Source organism: Ascaphus truei, chromosome 18 (genome assembly GCF_040206685.1).
Source record: "Ascaphus truei isolate aAscTru1 chromosome 18, aAscTru1.hap1, whole genome shotgun sequence".
NCBI lineage: Eukaryota > Metazoa > Chordata > Amphibia > Anura > Ascaphidae > Ascaphus > Ascaphus truei.
This window is the reverse complement of record NC_134500.1, coordinates 28527137-28553283: the sequence shown is the minus strand read 5'-3', so window position 1 is coordinate 28553283 and position 26147 is coordinate 28527137. Positions and strand designations below refer to the sequence as shown.

Sequence of the window (26147 nt, the reverse complement as noted above, 5' to 3'; positions counted from 1 at the left end):
CTATCCCAAGCACATATCACTAACCTGCCTCTCACCATCACTCTATCCTAAGCACATATCACTAACCTGCCTCTCACCATCACTCTATCCTAAGCAGATATCACTAACCTGCCTTTCACCATCACTCTATCCTAAGCACATATCACTAACCTGCCCTCTCAGCATCACTCTATCCTAAGCACATATCACTAACCTGCCTCTCACCATCACTCTATCCTAAGCACATATCACTAACCTACCCTCTCTCACCATCACTCTATCCTAAGCACATATCACTAACCTGCCCTCTCTCGCCATCACTCTATCCTAAGCACATATCACTAACCTGCCTCTCACCATCACTCTATCCTAAGCACATATCACTAACCTACCCTCTCTCACCATCACTCTATCCTAAGCACATATCACTAACCTGCCCCCTCTCGCCATCACTCTATCCTAAGCACATATCACTAACCTGCCCTCTCTCACCATCACTCTATCCTAAGCACATATCACTAACCTGCCTCTCACATCGCTCTATCCTAAGCACATATCACTAACCTGCCCTCTCACCATCACTCTATCCTAAGCACATATCACTAACCTGCCTCTCACCATCGCTCTATCCTAAGCACATATCACTAACCTGCCCCCTCTCACCATCACTCTATCCCAAGCACATATCACTACCCGGCCTCTCTCACCATCACTCTATCCCAAGCACATATCACTAACCTGCCTCTCACCATCGCTCTATCCTAAGCACATATCACTAACCTACCCTCTATCACCATCACTCTATCCTAAGCACATATCACTAACCTGCCTCTCACCATCGCTCTATCCTAAGCACATATCACTAACCTACCCTCTATCACCATCACTCTATCCTAAGCACATATCACTACCCGGCCTCTCTCACCATCACTCTATCCCAAGCACATATCACTAACCTGCCTCTCACCATCGCTCTATCCTAAGCACATATCACTAACCTACCCTCTATCACCATCGCTCTATCCTAAGCACATATCACTAACCTGCCCCCTCTCACCATCACTCTATCCCAAGCACATATCACTACCCGGCCTCTCTCACCATCGCTCTATCCTAAGCACATATCACTAACCTGCCCTCTCTCACCATCGCTCTATCCTAAGCACATATCACTAACCTGCCCTCTCTCACCATCACTCTATCCTAAGCACATATCACTACCCGGCCTCTCACCATCACTCTATCCCAAGCACATATCACTACCCGGCCTCTCACCATCACTCTATCCTAAGCACATATCACTAACCTGCTTTGTTTACATGGTTGCAGATTTCGCGGATGGAATTTGTACACTCCAAGAACCTCATTTACCGCGACGTGAAGCCAGAAAACTTCCTGATCGGGCGCCAGGGGAACAAGAAGGAGCACGTCATCCACATCATAGACTTTGGACTGGCCAAGGAGTACATAGACCCCGAAACCAAAAAGCACATACCTTACCGGGAACACAAGAGCCTGACCGGAACAGCCAGATACATGTCTATTAACACGCATCTGGGGAAAGGTGTGTGCGGCTCTTCCACCCAGCCGGGGGGTGGGGGGATATCGTGGGGTTCGAGAAGAGCTAGATCAAGACGTCATTCTCCGAAGCGGGTGGGTGGGAGGCTCAGGGGAGATTTGAGGAAGTTCTACACAGGGGAGGGTGGTGGATACATGGAACTGCCTGCCAGCAGAGGTGGTAGAGGCTACCACAGGAATGGCGTTCAAAAAAAGCTTGGGATAAACACAAGTCTGTCCTAAATATGAAAACTGCCAGGATGGTAGCGGGTCCGAGGTTTCCCAGCGGGTAAGAGAATGGGCAGTCTGGCCTGGGCCACGGGTCTCTTATCTGTCTTCAATTGCGATGTTTCCATCACTGCCGTTCCACGCGAGAGAGGCCCGTGGTCAGGTCGGGGGGGGAGACGGGGCTGGGGGTATGTCGGGGGCGGGCTCTGTGTATGTCGGGGGGGGGGGGGGGGCCCGGACGGACTAGGGGTATGTCGGGGGCGGACGGGCTGGGGGTATGTCGGGGGCGGACGGGCTGGGGGTATGTCGGGGGCAGACGGGCTGGGGGTATGTCGGGGGCAGACGGGCTGGGGGTATGTCGGGGGCGGAAGGGCTGGGAGTATGTCGGGGGCGGAAGGGCTGGGGGTATGTCGGGGGCGGAAGGGCTGGGGGTATGCTGGGGGGAGGACGAGCTGGGGTTATGTCAGGGGGGGGACGAGCTGGGGTTATGTCGGGGGGGGGATGGGCTGGGGGTATGTCGGGGGGGAGGGGCTGGGGGTATGTCGGGGGGGACGGGCTGGGGGTATGTCGGGGGGGACGGGCTGGGGGTATGTCGGGGGGGGGGAAACGGGACTGGGGGTATGTCGGGGGAGGGAACGGGGCTGGGGCTATGTCGGGGGGGGGACATGGGGTTGGCGGGGCTGGGGTATTTAAGGATAAAAGGGAGGATTGTTTTTGTTGCAATGTGTCGCGGTCAGTCTGAGGTTTAGAGCACAGAGCACACTGTCCTCGTGCTGTACAGAACAGGAGATATAGGTATTGGGTGCAGAGTTACAGTGAAAACCGTGTGTTTTAACCCTTTGTGTGCCCCGAGTCATAGTCATTACATCTTAGGGTCTGGCACTCCAGGGGTTACGGCGAAGTTCCCATGAAGTGCCGGACACAATCTAAAGTATAGGGGGAAAGAAGAGGACTCCTCTGTTTCCGGGTTAAGGGTCGCCGTGGTCAAGTGACCGTGCTGGTGAGACACTCGGGCTTAAGGCCGCAGCCGTATTGTGTGAGCCGCTGCTCTGCGCACAGGTTATGTGGGGGTGCGAGCCCCGGGCATAATAACGCTATCTGTGCAGGGTGACAAGGAGAGAGAGTTTTGATTGGCTGTCAGGGGGCTGATCTGTAATGGTTAAAGCCTCTTATCAGACTCTTGCGATCCGTGCTGTGTCAGGGAGAAGGTTTCTATCGCAATCTCAGTGTAAATTATATCATCCTCATTTCTCTCCCCCCCTCCCCGCGTCGGTCTGCGCCTCTCCCCCCTCCCCCGCGTCTGCGCTCTCTCCCCCCTCCCCGCGTCTGCGCCTCTCCCCCCTCCCGGCGCGTCTGCGCCTCTCCCCCCTCCCCGCGTCTGCGCCTCTCCCCCCTCCCCGCGTCTGCGCCTCTCCCCCCTCCCCCGCGTCTGCGCCTCTCCCCCCTCCCCGCGTCTGCGCCTCTCCCCCTCCCCGCGACTGCGCCTCTCCCCCCTCCCCGCGTCTGCGCCTCTCCCCCCTCCCCGCGTCTGCGCCTCTCCCCCTCCCCGCGACTGCGCCTCTCCCCCCTCCCCGCGACTGCGCCCTCTCCCCCCTCCCCGCGACTGCGCCTCTCCCCCCCTCCCTGCGTCTGCGCCTCGACCCCCCTTTCGTCTGCGCATCTCCCCCCCTCCCTGCGTCTGCGCCTCTCCCCCCTCCCCCGCGACTGCGCCTCTCCCCCCCTCCCCGCGTCTGCGCCCGGATCCGTGCAGATCTCGTCCCGGATCTCGCCTTGCTAGCATGGAGTGTCAGACCCCATGACGGTACATTGGTAGCGTACGTCTCGCGGCACTCGAACGGTTAACAGGACAGCAAGTTGTTTTCAACTTTAAAAAAAATAAATTCTGATTCTGTTCATGCGTTTGCGCCTTTCACCTTCACGTACCCCGTTTGCGTCTTTCCTTTCACCTTCACGTATCCCGTTTGCGCCTTTCCTTTCACCTTCACGTATCCCGTTTGCGCCTTTCCTTTCACCTTCACGTATCCCCGTTTGCGCCTTTCCTTTCACCTTCACGTATCCCGTTTGCGCCTTTCCTTTCACCTTCACGTATCCCGTTTGCGCCTTTCCTTTCACCTTCACGTATCCCGTTTGCGCCTTTCCTTTCACCTTCACGTATCCCTGATTATATTCAACAAAAATCATTTTCAAGATGGATATTTTATAAAACTTGTAACATTCCCCCGGTCACCGGATGCTTGTGCAGCGTGTGCAGCTTGTGCCGCTTGTGCAGCTTGTGCAGCGTGTGCAGCTTGTGCTGTTCTGTGGGATGCGGCTGTTTGGAGATCTGATGCCGGTGATCGCGAGGTCTCGGCGAGGGGTATGATTAGAGCGCAGTTAGAACTGCCGGTGATCGCGAGGTGTCGGTGAGGGGTATGATTTGGAGCTCGGTATGGCGCGGTTACACTGCCGGTGATCGCGAGGTCTCGGTGAGGGGTATGATTAGAGCTCGGTATGGCGCGGTTACACTGCCGGTGATCGCGAGGTCTCGGTGAGGGGTATGATTAGAGCTCGGTATGGCGCGGTTACACTGCCGGTGATCGCGAGGTTTCGGTGAGGGGTATGATTAGAGCTCGGTATGGCGCGGTTAGAACTGCCGGTGATCGCGAGGTCTCGGTGAGGGGTATGATTTGGAGCTCGGTATGGCGCGGTTACACTGCCGGTGATCGCGAGGTGTCGTTGAGGGGTATGATTGGAGCTCGGTATGGCGCGGTTACACTGCCGGTGATCGCGAGGTCTCGGTGAGGGGTATGATTAGAGCGCAGTTAGAACTGCCGGTGATCGCGAGGTCTCGGTGAGGGGTATGATTTGGAGCTCGGTATGGCGCGGTTACACTGCCGGTGACCGTGAGGCGTCGGTGAGGGGTATGATTTGGAGCTCGGTATGGCGCGATTACACTGCCGGTGATCGCGAGGTGTCGGTGAGGGGTATGATTGGAGCTCGGTATGGCGCGATTACACTGCCGGTGATCGCGAGGTGTCGGTGAAGGGTATGATTGGAGCTCGGTATGGCGCGGTTACACTGCCGGTGATCGCGAGGTGTCGGTGAGTGGTATGATTGGAGCTCGGTATGGCTCGATTACACTGCCGGTGACCGCGAGGCGTCGGTGAGCGGTATGATTGGAGCTCGGTATGGCGCGATTACACTGCCAGTGATCGCGAGGTGTCGGTGAAGGGTATGATTGGAGCTCGGTATGGCGCGGTTACACTGCTGGTGAAAGCTCGTCGGTAAGATCTCCATATTAAAGTCAGATGAATCTTTCTAAAAATAAAAGGCAATTGTATTGAATTAAAAAAAAACATTTTCCCCCTAAATTCTCCCCCCCGCTTCAATCATCCCGAAACCACCCCCCCGGTCCGTGGAAAAATTGTCTTCCACGAAATCGGTCCCTGGTGCCGAAAAGGTTGGGTGCTTCGTGTTATTAAAAAGATGGCGTCCATCACATACATTAACCCCATAGAACACGCCACCCGCTTTTAGTTGACGTAACTTTTCACGCCCCTTCCAGTTATGCCGGGTACGGCTTGGGCTCTCGCTCGGTTTTTTTCTGGTGATGGTCGAGTGGCCGGCCCCATCGAACCGGAGGTAAGGCCCCTCCCACTTCCCAGCATCCGGTAACTGGGTGCATCACGTGATCACACAAAGAGGACGTGTCCGTGGTTACTGCACAGCAGGGGTGGCCTTCTCCAGGCCTCTATGGCCACCAACAGGCCAGGTATTGGGGATATCCCTGCTTCAGCCCAAGTGGTGCAGTCAAAGATTGAGCCACCTGTGCTGAAGCAAGGATATCCCAATAACTGGTCTGTTGGTGGCCATAGAGTCCTGGAGTTGACCACCCCTGCAGTATGGGTTACACTATCACCAGATAAACACTGCATGTCCTTGCTGACCGTCGTACGTGGAAGATCTCACTCCACTGGGAGAAGATATTTAGCAGATTAGCTGGGCTCGCTCTGTTCCCATCACGCTCATGCACAGATCCATAACAATAAGAAAGGGTGCAGGATACAGGAGTAACGAGTCCTCCGTCTCTTTCAGAACAAAGCCGGAGAGATGATCTGGAGGCCCTGGGGCACATGTTTATGTATTTCCTACGTGGCAGCCTCCCGTGGCAAGGGCTGAAGGTACGGAGCTTTTGTCACTGCTTTGTGGATGTCGCTTTATCCCGTGATACGAAGGACAACTCACACAGATATTTTCAATGTATAGCTGGGGTAGACACGATGGCACACTGGTCTTTGCTGTACTTTGTACCATGAAGGGGCTTTGTCACATATACTTACCACCATAATGTAATTGTGTCTGATTGGTAAACACAACCAAAGCAGAATTGGTGACCGAACTCCAACTGAATAGTCTACTGTCTCTAAACGGGGCCACTGATTCTGTACTTCTGAGCCATCAGACGAAGCTATAGGAATCCATGTAGTAGAGGATAAGAGGCTACACTGGGTGCTCATTACCCAGAATCCTTGTATGTGGCATAACCCACGTGCAATGTGACAACTGGCTGAATGAGGCAGGTTTGGGGACCAATGGAAATACGTAAACAGGTTGATGGGGTATGTTATTAGAAAGGGGGTGCGACAACAGATCCTATCCGGGTGTTTCTGGGGTCAGCGTCTGACGTGGGCGAGTGAAGATCTCTCCTCTATATTGTGAGTCCGTGTCTCGGCTCCCGACATTATTTAAATGGTCTGCCAGTCACCAGGCTTGCAATGGGCAACCCATTATATTGGATAATATCTGGACACTACGCGGTATGACGTGACAACGGGGTGAAGCGACAGATGTAGCCAATGTTACTGCAACCAGTGGCTCGCCGCGGGAGAAGTGGCCATGGTTGTGAATCAGCCGCACTATTTCACCTGCGGGAGAACACCGTGGGTTGCCGTAACATTGGCCAACAACGGTTTCCCCCCAATAAATGTATGTGATACCGGTCTGTATCGGTAGGTATTTAGGGAAAAGTTACCCCTCCACCTTAATCCCTTTCCATTAATGGTTACAGGGCAATGCAAAGAGACTCCCAGGGAAAGAGGGGGGGAAGGAGTGACGCGGCTGTGCCATTTACATTTGTAGCTCTGTATTATTTGCAGGTTTGGAGTCGTGTGGAAGATATGTAATTTCTCTCCCGAATTTCTCTGGTTCCAGCGTCTCCTCTGTCCTAATATTGTGTCCTCTAGTACCGGGGGTTTATTTATTCAGGGGCAATTCCGCAGGAATGTCTTTGTTATAAAGATCTCTCCCCCCCATAGTGTACAGTAGGATGTCTGGTCTCACCTTGGAGAACCTTCTCTGAGAAGATGAAGAGAGAACCTTAAACCATCTAGAAAGTAAATAAATACAAATAAGTCTGGTATACCACACGAAGCTCGCTTTCAAAACACGATATATAGGGGGGGCGGGGCGACTGCGAGCGGGGGTTCCCACAAGGATACTCCCATGGGCTCCCATTTGGTATTTCCATGAGGTGTAGCCCGATCAGCACCATCGCACTTTAAGGAAGGACTTCAATCGGATCATTTCTGCTTCTGAAAGCACGGTGACTAATAGAGCATGTGTTGCCAGGAGGTCTCCCACACCCATGTCTCCCACACACGTGTCCCACACACACGTGTCCCACACTCGTCTCTCTCTCCCTTTGGCAGGCGGACACGCTGAAGGAGCGGTATCAGAAGATCGGAGACACTAAGCGGAATACACCCGTTGAGGTTCTCTGTGAGAACTTCCCAGGTAAGGAGACACTCGTGTCACTGACGGGCGGTGGTGGGGGTGACTCTCGGCTCCCCGACCTCGCGAGAAGCTCTTCATTGCTTCACTGGTAAAGACGATAAACATTTAACCGCGTTCGATGCCGGAGGGGCCACGGCAACCGTGCCACATCGCGATGATGTGACCGCGGCTCGGAGAGAACACGTGACTGGTGAGGGGAACTGGAAACTCTCCCCCACCCCACATGACTCTCCCCTCCCCCCTCTTCTCTCTCTCCTCCCCCTCCCCCCACATGTGACTCTCCTCTCCCTCCCCCCCCCAGAGGAGATGGCCACCTACCTGAGATACGTGAGGCGCTTGGATTTCTTTGAGAAACCAGATTACGATTATCTGCGGACGCTTTTCTCCGAGCTCTTCGAGCGGAGGGGATACTCCTTTGACTATGTGTATGACTGGGTTGGCAGGCCAATTGTGAGTACCCGCCCGTTTACAGGTTTTTGTTTTTTTAAATAAAAAGCATGTTGGACAAACCTTTTAATGAAGTAGAAAGTGATGTCTTGTCCCCTCTGGTGATGCCATGTCCTCGCCCCCCCCCCCCCCTCCCCTCGTGATGCGGTGTCCGCCCCCCCCCCCCCTCCTCGTGATGCCGTGTCCGCCCCCCTCTCTGGTGAGGCCGTGTCCGCCCCCCCTCTCTGGTGATGCTGTGTCCGCCCCCCCTCTCTGGTGATGCCGTGTCCGCCCCCCCTCTCTGATGATGCCGTGTCTGCCCCCCCTCTCTGGTGATGCCGTGTCCCCCCCCCCCTCTCTCTGGTGATGCCGTGTCCCCCCCCCTCTCTGGTGATGCCGTGTCCCCCCCCCCTCTCTGGTGATGCCGTGCGCCCCCCCTCTCTGGTGATGACGTGTTCGCCCCCCCTCTCTGGTGATGCCGTGTCCGCCCCCCATCTCTGGTGATGCCGTGTCTGCCCCCCCTCTGGTGATGCCGTGTCCCCCTCCCCTCTCTCTGGTGATGCCGTGTCCCCCCCCCCTCTCTCTGGTGATGCCGTGTCTGCCCCCCCTCTCTGGTGATGCCGTGTCCCCCCCCCCTCTCTGGTGATGCCGTTTCCCCCCCCCCCTCTCTGGTGATGCCGTGCGCCCCCCCTCTCTGGTGATGCCGTGTTCGCCCCCCCCTCTCTGGTGATGCCGTGTCCGCCCCCCATCTCTGGTGATGCCGTGTCCGCCCCCCATCTCTGGTGATGCCGTGTCCCCCCCCCCCTCTGGTGATGCCCTGTCCCCCCCACCCTCTCTGGTGATGCCCTGTCCCCCCCACCCTCTCTGGTGATGCCCTGTCCCCCCCACCCTCTCTGGTGATGCCCTGTCCCCCCCCCCTCTCTGATGATGCCATGTCCGCCCCCCCCTCTCTGGTGATGCCGTGTCCGCCCCCCCTCTCTGATGATGCCGTGTCCGCCCCCCCCTCTCTGATGATGCCATGTCCGCCCCCCCCTCTCTGGTGATGCCGTGTCCGCGCCCCCCCCCCCTCTCTGGTGATGCCGTGTCCGCCCCCCACTCCCCTCTCTGGTGATGCCGTGTCCGCCCCCCACTCTCTGGGGATGTCGTGTCCGCCCCCCCCCCCCCTCTCTGGTGATGCCGTGTCCGCCCCCCCTCTCTGGTGTTGTTGTGTGCCCCCCCTTCCTCTGGTTAGGCCGTGTCTCTCCCCCCCCCCCCCCCTCTCTCTGGTCAGGCCGTGTGTCGTCCCCCCTCTCTGGTGATATCACAGGAGGTGACAGCAGACACAGGACATGGCGGCACACAGAGGGGAAACCGCGACATCCGTCACATGGGATAACGTACCTACATTATAGTATCGATATTTCGTCTTCTCTCTGTGTACAAAGCCCCTCATTAACGTTGGTAACAGAACTGCAGTGAGCGCACATTTCAATGTCACCTTCCTTGTTGCAGCCTACCCCGGTGGGATCCGTCCACATAGATTCTGGGACCTCGGGAATAACCAGGGACAGCCACGCTCACCGGGAGCGGCCGTCACAGACACAGCCCTTACGGAACCAGGTCAGTCCCCCTATCCTATACCCCGAGTCCCCCTCACCCTGCGAGTCTCCCCAATGTGCAGGCACGCTGCAGCTGCCGGATGTTCCTCCCATAGCAAAGGCTGCTTCTGTAACGCTTTGAATGAAAGGCTGGGAAGAGCTCTGGGGGCGAGGGACTAATCCTAAACTTTCCTGAGCTCCGCAAAGCATCAGTCCGGGGAACTCGCTACAGCAGGTACGACCTCCCAGAACACGGCCAATTCAATGAGAACAGAGGCTCCCGAGCCTTGCTTCTCCTTGAAGTCTGATCCAGACATTGAAGTGTTAATGGGCTATGAGAACACATGCAGCCCGGGTCTTTGTATCCGCCTGCGCCGGTACTTTACGGAGTAACGCGGAGACAGATAGATCTCGCTTGGGAGTCGGACACAACTGACTGTCAGACTCCAGCTTACATTGGCAATGGGTGAGCGAGGGAGAATGTGAGCAGTGCTGTACTCTGCGGAGCGCACAGCGCTGAGCACATCAGCAAGTCAGCGGCAGCACCCAGTCCTATGGAGGCTGCGCAGGGGTCAGCTTCTGGGGTCTGATGGGACTTTGGCACAGAGCGTTAAATAGGAGCAAGGGAGCGGTGTTGTTATAAGGCATGATATGGGGTGGCCGGCGTTGGCGTTTTGAGGGTGGTGCAGCTGTGCCGCGTCCCTAAAGAACATTGTTCCTTTCTCGTTGAGGTTCCTCTTAGGAGCATCTGTGCCATCCGCTTCTCCACGCGCGTCGTGGGCAAGAGAACCCCAGCTAAGAAACCGTGCTGTGATTAGGGGCGCGTGGGAGACACCCAAGTTAGTGCCGCTAGTTACCCTGTTTATCTGAAGTGGTGTTACCAAACTCCCCCGCACACGTCACCGTGTTACCCGACACAGCCATGTTATCTGCAGCTCTTCATACAGATCCCCGATTCCCAAACTCACACGCACACGTCACCGTGTTACCCGACAGAGCCATGTTATCTGCAGCTTCTCATACAGATCCCCGATTCCCAACCCCCCCGCACACGTCACCGTGTTACCTGACACAGCCATGTTATCCGCTGCTCCTCATACAGATACCCGATTCCTAAACCCCCCCCCGCACACGTCACCGTGTTACCCGACACAGCCATGTTATCTGCAGCTCTTCATACAGATCCCCGATTCCCAAACTCACACGCACACGTCACCGTGTTACCTTACACAGCCATGTTATCTGCTGCTCCTCATACAGATCCCCGATTCCCAAACTCACACGCACACGTCACCGTGTTACCTGACACAGCCATGTTATCTGCAGCTCTTCATACAGATACCGGATTCCCAAACTCACACGTACACGTCACCGTGTTACCTTACACAGCCATGTTATCTGCTGCTCCTCATACAGATCCCCGATTCCCAAACTCACACGCACACGTCACCGTGTTACCTGACACAGCCATGTTATCTGCTGCTCCTCATACAGATATCCGATTCCCAAACTCACACGCACACGTCACCGTGTTACCTGACACAGCCATGTTATCTGCTGCTCCTCATACAGATCCCCGATTCCCAAACTCACACGCACACGTCACCGTGTTACCTGACACAGCCATGTGATCTGCTGCTCCTCACACAGATCCCTGATTCCCAAACTCCCCCGCACACGTCACCGTGTTACCTCACACAGCCATGTGATCTGCAGCTTCTTATACAGATCCCCGATTCCCAAACTCACACGCACACGTCACCGTGTTACCTGACACAGCCATGTTATCTGCTGCTCCTCATACAGATCCCCGATTCCCAAACTCACACGCACACGTCACCGTGTTACCTGACACAGCCATGTTATCTGCAGCTTCTCATACAGATCCCCGATTCCCAAACACACACGCACACGTCACCGTGTTACCTGACACAGCCATGTTATCTGCAGCTCTTCATACAGATACCCGATTCCCAAACTCACACGCACACGTCACCGTGTTACCCGACACAGCCATGTTATCTGCAGCTCTTCATACAGATACCCGATTCCCAAACTCACACGCACACGTCACCGTGTTACCTGACACAGCCATGTTATCTGCAGCTCTTCATACAGATACCCGATTCCCAAACTCACACGCACACGTCACCGTGTTACCTGACACAGCCATGTTATCTTCAGCTCTTCATACAGATACCCGATTCCCAAACTCCCCCGCACACGTCACTGTGTTACCTGACACAGCCATGTGATCTGCAGCTTCTTATACAGATCCCCGATTCCCAAACTCACACGCACACGTCACCGTGTTACCTGACACAGCCATGTGATCTGCAGCTTCTTATACAGATCCCCGATTCCCAAACTCACACGCACACGTCACCGTGTTACCTGACACAGCCATGTTATCTGCTGCTCCTCATACAGATCCCCGATTCCCAAACTCACACGCACACGTCACCGTGTTACCTGACACAGCCATGTTATCTGCTGCTCCTCATACAGATCCCCGATTCCCAAACTCACACGCACACGTCACCGTGTTACCTGACGCAGCCATGTTATCTGCAGCTCTTCATACAGATACCCGATTCCCAAACTCACACGTACACGTCACAGTGTTACCTGACACAGCCATGTTATCTGCTGCTCCTCATACAGATACCCGATTCCCAAACTCACACGCACACGTCACAGTGTTACCTGACACAGCCATGTTATCTGCTGCTCCTCACACAGATACCCGATTCCCAAACTCACACGTACACGTCACAGTGTTACCTGACACAGCCATGTTATCTGCTGCTCCTCATACAGATCCCCGATTCCCAAACTCACACGCACACGTCACCGTGTTACCTGACACAGCCATGTGATCTGCAGCTTCTTATACAGATCCCCGATTCCCAAACTCACACGCACACGTCACCGTGTTACCTGACACAGCCATGTTATCTGCTGCTCCTCATACAGATCCCCGATTCCCAAACTCACACGCACACGTCACCGTGTTACCTGACACAGCCATGTTATCTGCAGCTTCTCATACAGATCCCCGATTCCCAAACTCACACGCACACGTCACCGTGTTACCTGACACAGCCATGTTATCTGCTGCTCCTCACACAGATACCCGATTTCCAAACTCACACGCACACGTCACCGTGTTACCTGACACTGCCATGTTATCTGCAGTTCTGCATACAGATCCCCGATTCCCAAACCCCCCCGCACACGTCACCGTGTTACCTGACACAGCCATGTTATCTGCAGCTTCTCATACAGATCCCCGATTCCCAAACTCACACTCACATGTCACCGTGTTACCTGACACAGCCATGTTATCTGCAGCTTCTCATACAGATCCCCGATTCCCAAACTCACACTCACATGTCACCGTGTTACCTGACACAGCCATGTTATCTGCATCTCTTCATACAGATCCCCGATTCCCAAACTCACACGCACACGTCAGTGTTACCTGACACAGCCATGTTATCTGCTGCTCCTCATACAGTAACCCGATTCCCAAACTCACACGCAGACGTCACCGTGTTACCTGACACAGCCATGTTATCTGCAGCTCTTCATACAGATCCCCGATTCCCAAACTCACACGCACACGTCACCGTGTTACCTGACACAGCCATGTTATCTGCAGCTCTTCATACAGATCCCCGATTCCCAAACTCACACGTCACCGTGTTACCTAAGACAGCCATGTTATCTGCTGCTCCTCATACAGATCCCCGATTCCCAAACTCACCCGCACACGTCACCGTGTTACCTGACACAGCCATGTTATCTGCTGCTCCTCACACAGATACCCGATTCCCAAACTCACACGCACACGTCACCGTGTTACCTGACACAGCCATGTTATCTGCAGCTCTTCATACAGATACCCGATTCCCAAACTCACACTCACATGTCACCGTGTTACCTGACACAGCCATGTTATCTGCTGCTCCTCACACAGATACCCGATTCCCAAACTCACACGCACACGTCACCGTGTTACCTGACACAGCCATGTTATCTGCAGCTCTTCATACAGATACCCGATTCCCAAACTCACACGTCACCGTGTTACCTGACACAGCCATGTTATCTGCAGCTTCTCATACAGATCCCCGATTCCCAAACTCACACGCACACGTCACCGTGTTACCTGACACAGCCATGTTATCTGCAGCTCTTCATACAGATCCCCGATTCCCAAACTCACACGTCACCGTGTTACCTGAGACAGCCATGTTATCTGCTGCTCCTCATACAGATCCCCGATTCCCAAACTCACACGCACACGTCACCGTGTTACCTGACACAGCCATGTTATCTGCTGCTCCTCATACAGATCCCCGATTCCCAAACTCACACGCACACGTCACCGTGTTACCCGACACAGCCATGTTATCTGCAGCTTCTCATACAGATCCCCGATTCCCAAACTCACACGCACACGTCACCGTGTTACCTGAGACAGCCATGTTATCTGCTGCTCCTCATACAGATCCCCGATTCCCAAACTCACACGCACACGTCACCGTGTTACCCGACACAGCCATGTTATCTGCAGCTCCTCATACAGATACCCGATTCCCAAACTCACACGCACACGTCACAGTGTTACCTGACACAGCCATGTTATCTGCTGCTCCTCATACAGATCCCCGATTCCCAAACTCACACGCACACGTCACCGTGTTACCTGAGACAGCCATGTTATCTGCAGCTTTTCATACAGATACCCGATTCCCAAACTCACACGTCACCGTGTTACCTGACACAGCCATGTTATCTTCAGCTTCTCATACAGATCCCCGATTCCCAAACTCACACGCACACGTCACCGTGTTACCTGACACAGCCATGTTATCTGCAGCTTCTCATACAGATCCCCGATTCCCAAACTCACACGCACACGTCACCGTGTTACCTGACACAGCCATGTTATCTGCAGCTCTTCATACAGATCCCCGATTCCCAAACTCACACGCACACGTCACCGTGTTACCTGACACAGCCATGTTATCTGCAGCTTCTCATACAGATCCCTGATTCCCAAACGCACACGTCACCGTGTTACCTGACACAGCCATGTTATCTGCAGCTTCTCATACAGATCCCCGATTCCCAAACTCACACGTCACCGTGTTACCTGACGCAGCCATGTTATCTGCAGTTCTGCATACAGATACCCGATTCCCAAACTCACACGCACACGTCACAGTGTTACCTGACACAGCCATGTTATCTGCTGCTCCTCATACAGATCCCCGATTCCCAAACTCACACGCACACGTCACCGTGTTACCTGACGCAGCCATGTGATCTGCAGTTCTGCATACAGATCCCCGATTCCCAAACGGGGTGGCTTCCTGGTACACACCAGTGTGCCAGACACTCCCCATTCCCATGCAATGTGTAATGAATTACCGGAGCACAGTTATGTTGGTTTAATGAAGCCAATTCCAAATTGTTTACAAACAGTTGTGGTTGCTTTTTTTACGTGGCATAGCACCTTTAAAACGTGGGACGCACTGCACAGACAGGTGCAGGGCCCAAAGTGACCTCCCACCCCATACAAACCAGCAAACCCCAAATAAAACCGTAGCAGGTGTAGTGTGGTGAGGATGGTACTGAAGGGTCTGACCCGCTGGGGACGTGGTTAATGGCGTCCCATGCAGAGTAACCGCTCTATGCTTTCCTCCCCACAGATCCCGGCGTTCAGCTCTCGGCGAGGTTCATGATAATCCCAGGCAGCGCTCTTCTCTTTAGAACTTTTTTTAATCTGTTTTTTTGTTTTGTTTTGTTTTGTTTTTTCCCCTTTCCGTCCCTCCCCCTCTTCCAATGTGTGTATTGTTTACCCCCACGGCTGCAGTGCAGTCCGGCGGCCTCGCTCTCCCCGTCAGGGGTCCGGCCCCCCAGCACTGAGACGCAGGGATCTGATTGGAGCTAGATGGGCCGCCCCCCCCCTGCGGCATCCTGTCGCGAGCCTCCGACTTTTGACTAAAAATTGAGCCTCGCTGCGCCATCAACATCACAGGACCTCCACAAGCCTCGCAATTAAAAGCTGTTTCCTCACAATCCTGACAGTCTAACTTTGTTCGTGTCTAGAGGCCTAGAATTTACCATCTTGATGTCTCCAAACACAACCGTTAATAGCAGATAAGCTACTTATAGGGGGCAAAGTGTACTAATGGCAGTGACAGGGTTAAGGGGTCAGTCCCTCCTAGGGGCAAAGAGTACTAATGGCAGTGACAGGGTTAAGGGGTCAGTCTCTCCTAGGGGCAAAGTGCACTAATGGCAGTGACAGGGTTAAGGGGTCAGTCCCTCCTAGGGGCAAAGAGTACTAATGGCAGTGACAGGGTTAAGGGGTCAGTCTCTCCTAGGGGCAAAGAGTACTAATGGCAGTGACAGGGTTAAGGGGTCAGTCCCTCCTAGGAGCAAAGTGTACAAATGGCAGTGACAGGGTTAAGGGGTCTGTCCCTCCTAGGGGCAAAGAGTACTAATGGCAGTGACAGGGTTAAGGGGTCAGTCCCTCCTAGGGGCAAAGTGTACTAATGGCAGTGACAGGGTTAAGGGGTCAGTCCCTCCTAGGGGCAAAGAGTACTAATGGCAGTGACAGGGTTAAGGGGTCAGTCCCTCCTAGGAGCAAAGTGTACAAATGGCAGTGACAGGGTTAAGGGGTCTGTCCCTCCTAGGGGCAAAGAGTACTAATGGCAGTGACAGGGTTAAGGGGTCAGTCCCTCCTAGGGGCAAAGAGTACTAATGGCAGTGACAGGGTTAAGGGGTCAGTCCCTCCTAGGAGCAAAGTGTACAAATGGCAGTGACAGGGTTAAGGAGTCTGTCCCTCCTAGGGGCAAAGTGTACTAATGGCAGTGACACGGTTAAGGGGTCAGTCCCTCCTAGGGGCAAAGCGTACTAATGGCAGTGACGGGGTTAAGGGGTCAGTCCCTCCTAGGGGCAAAGTGTACTAATGGCAGTGACAGGGTTAAGGGGTCTGTCCCTCCTAGGGGCAAAGTGTACTAATGGCAGTGACAGGGTTAAGGGGTCAGTCCCTCCTAGGGGCACAGTGTACGCGGGCGCTGTGCAGGCTCGGCGTGGGCAGGATTAACGCGCACGCTGTGCCAGTACATTTCCCTCCTCACTGTAAGGCTCACATGTATGTAGGGTTAGCTCAGTGATTCCCAGCAGGGGGTCCATGAGGTGTCTCCAAGGAGCTCACCCAAAACAATCTGTAATCAGTGATCCCAGGCAGTATAGTGCGGTCCTGAGCCAGGGAGGGAACTGCACCATAGCGTGGGGGTATAGCTGTCATTAAGAGCAGCAAGGCATTGTGGGGCGTGACTTTGGAAGCCCCCGCAGTGAGTGACAGCTATACCCCCCCCCCCCAAGCTGCCTACACACGTTGAGGGGCAGGTTGGGGGTATTATTAAGCGTATTCCCCCCACGAGCTCAGGACACCATACTGCCTGGGATCTGACACATGGGTGTTCGCCTGACTGCACAGCGGGTACGGGATAAAGGCGCTACGTTAAGTATAACTAAGCAATGTCACCCAGCGCTGGGAGACTTTGGCTTGAATGGTGTCTTCTGGGAGAGGCCGGCTTGGTTAATATGGCTTCACGTGCATTTGGGGGACGACCCCCTCCCCCTTTGCCCCCCAAAGAAAGATACTTTTTTAAGCCAATATTTGTTTTTATTTTGTGCGATTTCGTGACCTCGAGTCCGGATTCACTGAGTGGTTTTATACGTACGTGTAGGCTGGAAACGAATTTGCTAATGCAGCACAGTACCCGCCGGGGGGAGAACCTCCTCTTGCCACTCTCCTAACTCCTCCGCTGGCGCCGGGGAATGTGACCTTCTGGGTTTTGTTGTTAGAATTTACAGTGTTTTCACCCCGGGGGCCCGCCCACTTCCCGAGAAATGTACCTGCTCTAATGTGCCTCGTAATCATCCAATAGGAAGCAGCAATGTCATACGCTGATGATGTGGCAGCTTCCTACTGGCCCGTGGGAGTGAAACTGAAGGCTGCTGTACGTATAGCTTTATATATGCAGCAAAGTCAGGCAATAGGGAAGGAAATCCCTGCCCTAGAGAGCTTACAATCTAAGTGCTATGCTGGGAGACTGAGACAGTAGGTGAGGAAATATGTGCAGCAGAGGGCAGAGCGTCGCCACAGTGGTTGGTAGGAGTGTGGGACACTAGCCACGAGTGCAGGCTATTGGGATGCTTCTTTTGAGAGGCGAGTTTGAAGGTTGGTCTGTAGTAAATTAGAAGGGTTAACACTATTAGCAGGGGAAGAGGTGGCCGGGAGGTGTGGGTGGGTGGGAGCGGGTGTGTATATGTCTGGGTCCAGGATTAGGAGAGATATTCCCAGCAGCGAGGAGGAGTGAGAGAGTTGAGAAGAGGATTTGTTGGTGGGGGGGGGGATTTTTATTGAGGGGTGTAGAAGTTGTTGGGAAAGAGGTGTGCACATAGTGGTGCAGTGTATGGGCAAAGGCATTGGTGGCGGGGAGGACAGAAACGTTTACAAAGGAGTGAGGAAATGGCAAACAGGAAAAGCAATAGGGAGGGCGTAGGGAGAGAGGTCCCAGGTATTGGAGGAAATGGGAAGTAGGAGGTGAGAGAGCAGGTGTATAAATCAGGCCTGGGAGGGTATAATGAGATGCAGGGAGAGAGGTAGGAGGGGAGATGTCCCAGGTATGGGAGGGGAGATGTCCCAGGTATGGGAGGGGAGAGGTCCCAGGTAATGGGAGGGGAGAGGTCCCAGGTAATGGGAGGGGAGAGGTCCCAGGTAATGGGAGGGGAGAGGTCCCAGGTAATGGGAGGGGAGAGGTCCCAGGTAATGGGAGGGGAGAGGTCCCAGGTAATGGGAGGGGAGAGGTCCCAGGTAATGGGAGGGGAGAGGTCCCAGGTATGGGAGGGGAGGGGTCCCAGGTATGGGAGGGGAGAGGTCCCAGGTAATGGGAGGGGAGAGGTCCCAGGTAATGGGAGGGGAGAGGTCCCAGGTAATGGGAGGGGAGAGGTCCCAGGTAATGGGAGGGGAGAGGTCCCAGGTAATGGGAGGGGAGAGGTCCCAGGTAATGGGAGGGGAGAGGTCCCAGGTAATGGGAGGGGAGAGGTCCCAGGTAATGGGAGGGGAGAGGTCCCAGGTAATGGGAGGGGAGAGGTCCCAGGTAATGGGAGGGGAGAGGTCCCAGGTATGGGAGGGGAGGGGAGAGGTCCCAGGTATGGGAGGGGAGGGGAGAGGTCCCAGGTATGGGAGGGGAGGGGAGAGGTCCCAGGTATGGGAGGGGAGAGGTCCCAGGTAATGGGAGGGGAGAGGTCCCAGGTAATGGGAGGGGAGAGGTCCCAGGTAATGGGAGGGGAGAGGTCCCAGGTAATGGGAGGGGAGAGGTCCCAGGTAATGGGAGGGGAGAGGTCCCAGGTAATGGGAGGGGAGAGGTCCCAGGTATGGGAGGGGAGAGGTCCCAGGTATGGGAGGGGAGAGGTCCCAGGTATGGGAGGGGAGGGGTCCCAGGTATGGGAGGGGAGGGGTCCCAGGTATGGGAGGGGAGGGGTCCCAGGTATGGGAGGGGAGGGGTCCCAGGTATGGAAGGGGAGAGGTCCAAGGTAATGGGAGGGGAGAGGTCCCAGGTAATGGGAGGGGAGAAGTCCCAGGTAATGGGAGGGGAGAGGTCCCAGGTAATGGGAGGGGAGAGGTCCCAGGTAATGGGAGGGGAGAGGTCCCAGGTAATGGGAGGTGAGAGGTCCCAGGTAATGGGAGGGGAGAGGTCCCAGGTAATGGGAGGGGAGAGGTCCCAGGTTATGGGAGGGGAGAGGTCCCAGGTAATGGGAGGGGAGAGGTCCCAGGTAATGGGAGGGGAGAGGTCCCAGGTATGGGAGGGGAGAGGTCCCAGGTAATGGGAGGGGAGAGGTCCCAGGTAATGGGAGGGGAGAGGTCCCAGGTATGGGAGGGGAGAGGTCCCAGGTAATGGGAGGGGAGAGGTCCCAGGTAATGGGAGGGGAGAGGTCCCAGGTAATGGGAGGGGAGAGGTCCCAGGTAGTGGGAGGGGAGAGGTCCCAGGTAATGGGAGGGGAGAGGTCCCAGGTAATGGGAGGGGAGAGGTCCCAGGTAATGGGAGGGGAGAGGTCCCAGGTAATGGGAGGGGAGAGGTCCCAGGTAATGGGAGGGGAGAGGTCCCAGGTAATGGGAGGGGAGGGGTCCCAGGTAATGGGAGGGGAGAGGTCCCAGGTAATGGGAGGGGACGGGGTCCAAGGTAACGGAGGGGACGGGGTCCCAGGTAACGGAGGGGACGGGGTCCCAGGTAACGGAGGGGACGGGGTCCCAGGTAACGGAGGAGATGGGGAGTAGGAGGTGAGCGAGTAGGTGTATAAATCAGGCCTGGAAGGGCATAATGAAATACAGGGAGAGAGGTCCCAGGTATTGGAGGAGGGGAGAGATGTGTATAAATCAGGGCTGGAGGGGTGTAATGAGATGCAGGGGGAGAGGTTCCACGTATTGGAGGAGGGGAGAGATGTGTATAAATCAGGGCTGGAGGGGTGTAATGAGATGCAGGGGGAGAGGTTCCACGTATTGGAGGAGGGGAGAGATGTGTATAAATCACGGCTGGAGGGGTGTAATGAGATGCAGGGGGAGAGGTTCCACGTATTGGAGGAGGGGAGAGGGCAGGTGTATAAATCAGGCGTGGGGGGGCAGTGTAGCACTGAAGGTTACACAGTGGCTTAGAAAGCGAGTGTATAGATGTGTAATAATTGTCAGAGCATTTAGAGAGCCGGTTCTCCCAGTTACAGGGCTGATGGTGAAGTTCTAAGTCCAGATCTTCTTGTATTCTTCACCTCCAAACACTTCCTATGTGACACTGAAGATAGCACAGCCACATAGCACAGCCACATAGCACAGCCAATACAGACTGACTTAAATACTCTTATCAAAATCACACGACAATACAAATTCAAGGAGGGGTTGTGGCTAATCACCTCAGACAGACATACCACGGTGGGGTTAATGTGATAATAGTTCTGTTGGAGTTAAATTGATAGAAGGGAATTCAGACAGAACCTATGGTGGTTAAGGAAGAAAACACAAAGACGTTAGTTAAAGATTGTAAAAACATGACAGCTTGTATTTATGGTGGAAATGTTGCATTTAAAGGGGTTAATCCGCTCCATTGAACCTTTTTAACATATAATAATAATAATAATGGCATGTTCTTGTATAGTGCTGCTAGTTTTACGCAGCGCTTTACAGAGACATGTTGCAGGCGCAGGTCCCTGCCCCGTGGAGCTTACAATCTATGTTTTTGGTGTCTGAGGCACAGGGAGATAAAGTGACTTGCCCAAGGTCACAAGGAGCCGACACCGGGAATTAAACCAGCCTCCCCTGCTTCAAACTCAGTGCCAGTCAGTGTCTTTACTCACTGAGCCACTATCACTAGCCACAGCCCATATCACTGTTCTTAGTGCCCTGTTAGTCACACGGATAATCAGCAGCTGATTCCCACCTACATGGACCCCGGAAAAATGGGGAATATTACAAATGAGTGCAGAGCGATTTAAGGAGCAGTTCCGTCTAGGGGTTTTGTAGGAGGGAAGCAGGGGTCTCTGGAGCTTGAGTCTCGTTAATTTCAGCTCCGGGGACCCCCTGCTCCCCGATATATCTCCGTAGGGGCTGGCGGTAACCTCCCCAACTGAGTGAACAATATGGAGGCTTAACCCTCCCACGGCAAGGGAGCCTATAGGAATCCGCGACTTCATCCTTCGCGGCTTCCTATTGGCCCGTGTGACGTGGGGGTCGTGGACTTTCATTAGATACGTTAGATTAGATACTGTCCGCACACCTCCGGAGGTCAATATCTCTGGGAGCAGGGGGTCCCCAGACCTGAAATGAGCACAGTGCGGGAGACCCCCTGCTTCACACCTAGGGTGGGATTTATTTGTATGGACTGCTGCTTTCTCTGGAAGCAGAGGACACTTTCCCGACCTTCTGCGTGGGACGGCAAGTCCCTTTTTCTTACTGTGCCGTACAATTAGACTGTAAGCTCTTCAGGTCGGGGGTGGTAATGCTTGTTACTGTATTTTAGGCACAGCAGACATTTGCACTATGTAAAGACTTTCATTCTTTTTAATAACTGACGTGCAAACTTGTATAATACGTCGTCTGAAACACATATTTAACTTGTTTATTAGGCACCTTGAGGTTGGGATAGAGAGCAAAGTCTCCATCTTTGTTGATGACCTGAAATTGTGTAAGGTAGTAGAATCAGAGCAGGGTGTAATTTCTCTCCAGAAGGACTTTGAGAGACTGGAAACTTGGGCAGGTAAATGGCAGATGAGGTTTAATACAGATAAATGTAAGGTTATGCATTTGGGGAACAAGAATAAACGGGCAACGTACACCGTACACCTTAAATGGGGATAAATTAGGAGAATCCTTGATGGAGAAGGATTTAGGAGTGCTTGTAGAGGCAGCAGGCTTAGCAATAGTGCCCAAAGTCATGCAGTAGCTGCAAAGGCAAACAAGATCTTATCTTGCATTAAACGGGCAATGGATGGAAGGGAAGTAAACATAATTATGCCCCTTTACAGAGCATTAGTAAGGCCACACCTTGAATATGGAGTACAATTTTGGGCACCACCCCATAGAAAAGACATTATGGAACTAGAGAGAGTGCTAGGAAGAGCCACCAAATTAATAAAGGGGATGGATAATCTGATTTACGAGGAGAGGCTAGCTAAATTATATTTGTTTACATTAGAAAATAGGCGTCTTAAGAGGGGGTGTGATAACTATATACAAATCTATTCGGGGACAGTACAGGGAGCTTTCAAAAGAACTATTCATCCCACGGGCAGCACAAAGGACTCGGGCCATCCCTTAAGGTTGGAGGAAAGGAGATTTCACCAGCAACAAAATAAAGTTTTCTTTACAGTAAGGGCAGTTACAGTGGGATTCATTACCCATGGAGACTGTTATGGCAGATACAATAGATATGTTCAAAAAAAGGTTGGACATCTTTTTAGAAAGGAAAGGTATACAGGGATATACCAAATAAGTAAACATGGGACGGATGTTGATCCAGGGAGTAATCTGATTGCCAAGTCTTGGAGTCAGGAAGGAATTTATTTTTCCCCTTATGAGATATCATTGGATGATATGACACTGGGGTTTGTGTTTGCCTTCCTCTGGATCAATATACTGCAAGTACGGATATAGGATAAAGTATCTGTCTAAATTTAGCATAGGTTGAACTTGATGGACGCATGTGTTTTTTTTGTTTTTTAACCTCATCTGTGTAACTGTAACATACGCGTAACACGTCTTCGTGACCAGAGGTTTTCCGAATTTCCCTATCGATTTAAAGACCTCAAACCATAGTTACTGGGATTTCACCGTGCCTCAGAATATGGGGCTCCTGCTTCGGTTTCAGAGTAGTAAGAATGATATCCCGGGACCAGACATTCTCACGCCCGGCCCGATGCTTTGCGGTTCTGTGAGGAGAGATTGTGTGGGTCTGTATCCCGGGCAGACGTTCTCACGCCCGGCCCGATGCTTTGCGGTTCTGTGAGGAGAGAGTGTGTGGTTCTGTATCCCGGGACCAGACGTTCTCACGCCCGGCCCGATGCTTTGCAGTTCTGTGAGGAGAGAGTGTGTGGGTCTGTATCCTGGGACCAGACGTTCTCACGCCCGGCCCGATGCTTTGCGGTTCTGTGAGGAGAGAGTGTGTGGGTCTGTATCCCGGGACCAAACGTTCTCACGCTCGGCCTGATGCTTTGCGGTTCTGTGAGGAGAGTGTGTGTGGGTCTGTATCCCGGGACCAAACGTTCTCACGCTCGGCCTGATGCTTTGCGGTTCTGTGAGGAGAGAGTGTGTGGGTCTGTATCCCGGGACCAGACGTTCTCACGCCCGGCTGATACTTTGCGGTTCTGTGAGGAGAGAGCGTGTGGGTCTGTATCCCGGGACCAGACGTTCTCACGCTCGGCCTGATGCTTTGCGGTTCTGTGAGGAGAGATTGTGTGGGTCTGTATCCCGGGACCAGACGTTCTCACGCTCGGCCTGATGCTTTGCGGTTCTGTGAGGAGAGAGTGTGTGGGTCTGTATCTCGGGACAAGACGTTCTCTCGCTCGGCCTGATGCTTTGCGGTTCTGTGAGGAGAGAGTGTGTGGGTCTGTATCCCGGGACCAGATGTTCTCACGCTCGGCCTGATGCTTTGCGGTTCTGTGAGGAGAGAGCGTGTGGGTCTGTATCCCGGGACCAGACGTTCTTACGCTCGGCCTGATGCTTTGCGGTTCTGTGAGGAGAGAGCGTGTGGGTCTGTATCCCGGAACCAGACGTTCTCACACCCGGCTGATACTTTGCGGTTCTGTGAGAGGTGAGAATGTGTGGGTCTGTATCCCGGGACCAGACGTTCTCACGCTCGGCCTGATGCTTTGCGGTTCTGTGAGGAGAGAGTGTGGGTCTGTATCGTAGGACCAGACGTTCTCACGCCAGGCCCGATGCTTTGCGGTTCTGTGAGGTGAGAATGTGTGGGTCTGTATCCCAGGACCAGACGTTCTCACGCCAGGCCCGATGCTTTGCGGTTCTGTGAGGTGAGAGTGTGTGGGTCTGTATCCCGGGACCAGACGTTCTCACACCCGGCTGATACTTTGCGGTTCTGTGAGGAGAGAGCGTGTGGGTCTGTATCCCGGGACCAAACGTTCTCACGCTCGGCCTGATGCTTTGCGGTTCTGTGAGGAGAGTGTGTGTGGGTCTGTATCCCGGGGCCAAACGTTCTCACGCTCGGCCTGATACTTTGCGGTTCTGTGAGGAGAGAGTGTGTGGGTCTGTATCCCGGGACCAGACGTTCTCACACCCGGCTGATACTTTGCGGTTCTGTGAGGAGAGAGCGTGTGGGTCTGTATCCCGGGACCAAACGTTCTCACACCCGGCTGATACTTTGCGGTTCTGTGAGGAGAGAGTGTGTGGGTCTGTATCCCGGGACCAAACGTTCTCACGCTCGGCCTGATGCTTTGCGGTTCTGTGAGGAGAGTGTGTGTGGGTCTGTATCCCGGGACCAGACGTTCTCAAGCTCGGCCCGATGCTTTGCGGTTCTGTGAGGTGAGCGTGTGGGTCTGTATCCCGGGACCAGACGTTCTCACGCCCGGCCCGATGCTTTGCGGTTCTGTGAGGTGAGCGTGTGGGTCTGTATCCCGGGACCAGACGTTCTCACGCCCGGCCTGATGCTTTGCGGTTCTGTGAGGAGAGAGCGTGTGGGTCTGTATCCCGGGACCAAACGTTCTCACGCTCGGCCTGATACTTTGCGGTTCTGTGAGGAGAGAGTGTGTGGGTCTGTATCCCGGGACCAGACGTTCTCACGCTCGGCCTGATACTTTGCGGTTCTGTGAGGAGAGAGCGTGTGGGTCTGTATCCCGGGACCAGACGTTCTCAAGCTCGGCCCGATGCTTTGCGGTTCTGTGAGGTGAGCGTGTGGGTCTGTATCCCGGGACCAGACGTTCTCACGCCCGGCCCGATGCTTTGCGGTTCTGTGAGGAGAGAGCGTGTGGGTCTGTATCCCGGGACCAGACGTTCTCACGCCCGGCCCGATGCTTTGCGGTTCTGTGAGGAGAGAGTGTGTGGGTCTGTATCCCGGGACCAGACGTTCTCACGCTCGGCCTGATACTTTGCGGTTCTGTGAGGAGAGAGCGTGTGGGTCTGTATCCCGGGACCAGACGTTCTCAAGCTCGGCCCGATGCTTTGCGGTTCTGTGAGGTGAGCGTGTGGGTCTGTATCCCGGGACCAGACATTCTCAAGCTCGGCCCGATGCTTTGCGGTTCTGTGAGGAGAGATTGTGTGGGTCTGTATCCCGGGACAAGACGTTCTCACGCCAGGCTCGATGCTTTGCGGTTCTGTGAGGAGAGAGCGTGTGGGTCTGTATCCCGGGACCAGACGTTCTCAAGCTCGGCCCGATGCTTTGCGGTTCTGTGAGGAGAGAGTGTGGGTCTCTATCCCGGGACCAGACGTTCTCACGTTCGGCTGATGCTTTGCGGTTCTGTGAGGAGAGAGTGTGTGGGTCTGTATCCCGGGACCAGACGTTCTCACGCCAGGCCCGATGCTTTGCGGTTCTGTGAGGAGAGAGTGTGTGGGTCTGTATCCTGGGACCAGACGTTCTCACGCTCGGCCCGATGCTTTGCGGTTCTGTGAGGAGAGAGTGTGGGTCTGTATCCCGGGACCAGACGTTCTCAAGCTCGGCCCGATGCTTTGCGGTTCTGTGAGGAGAGAGTGTGGGTCTGTATCCTGGGACCAGACGTTCTCACGCTCGGCCTGATACTTTGCTGTTCTGTGAGGAGAGAGCGTGTGGGTCTGTATCCCGGGACCAGACGTTCTCACGCTCGGCCTGATGCTTTGCGGTTCTGTGAGGTGAGTGTGTGGGTCTGTATCCCGGGACCAGACGTTCTCACGCTCGGCCCAATGCTTTGCGGTTCTGTGAGGAGAGATTGTGTGGGTCTGTATCCCGGGACCAGACGTTCTCACGCTCGGCCCGATGCTTTGCGGTTCTGTGAGGAGAGAGCGTGTGGGTCTGTATCCCGGGACCAGACGTTCTCATGCCCGGCCCGATG

General features: G+C 54.4%; 1 protein-coding gene across 10 annotated transcripts in view; it reads left to right on the top strand.

The window, feature by feature from the left end:
• CSNK1G1 (casein kinase 1 gamma 1) overlaps positions 1–26147 on the top strand; it is a 132318-nt gene that overhangs the window by 79814 nt on the left and 26357 nt on the right. For 6 of the 10 annotated variants that reach the window (XM_075575977.1, XM_075575983.1, XM_075575981.1 and 3 more), the window contains exons 6-10: positions 1309–1543; positions 5839–5924; positions 7452–7536; positions 7838–7986; positions 9454–9561. In XM_075575977.1, coding sequence (XP_075432092.1) covers positions 1309–1543; positions 5839–5924; positions 7452–7536; positions 7838–7986; positions 9454–9561 — 663 coding nt within the window. The other 4 variants (XM_075575985.1, XM_075575984.1, XM_075575986.1 and 1 more) reach the window with 4 other exon arrangements.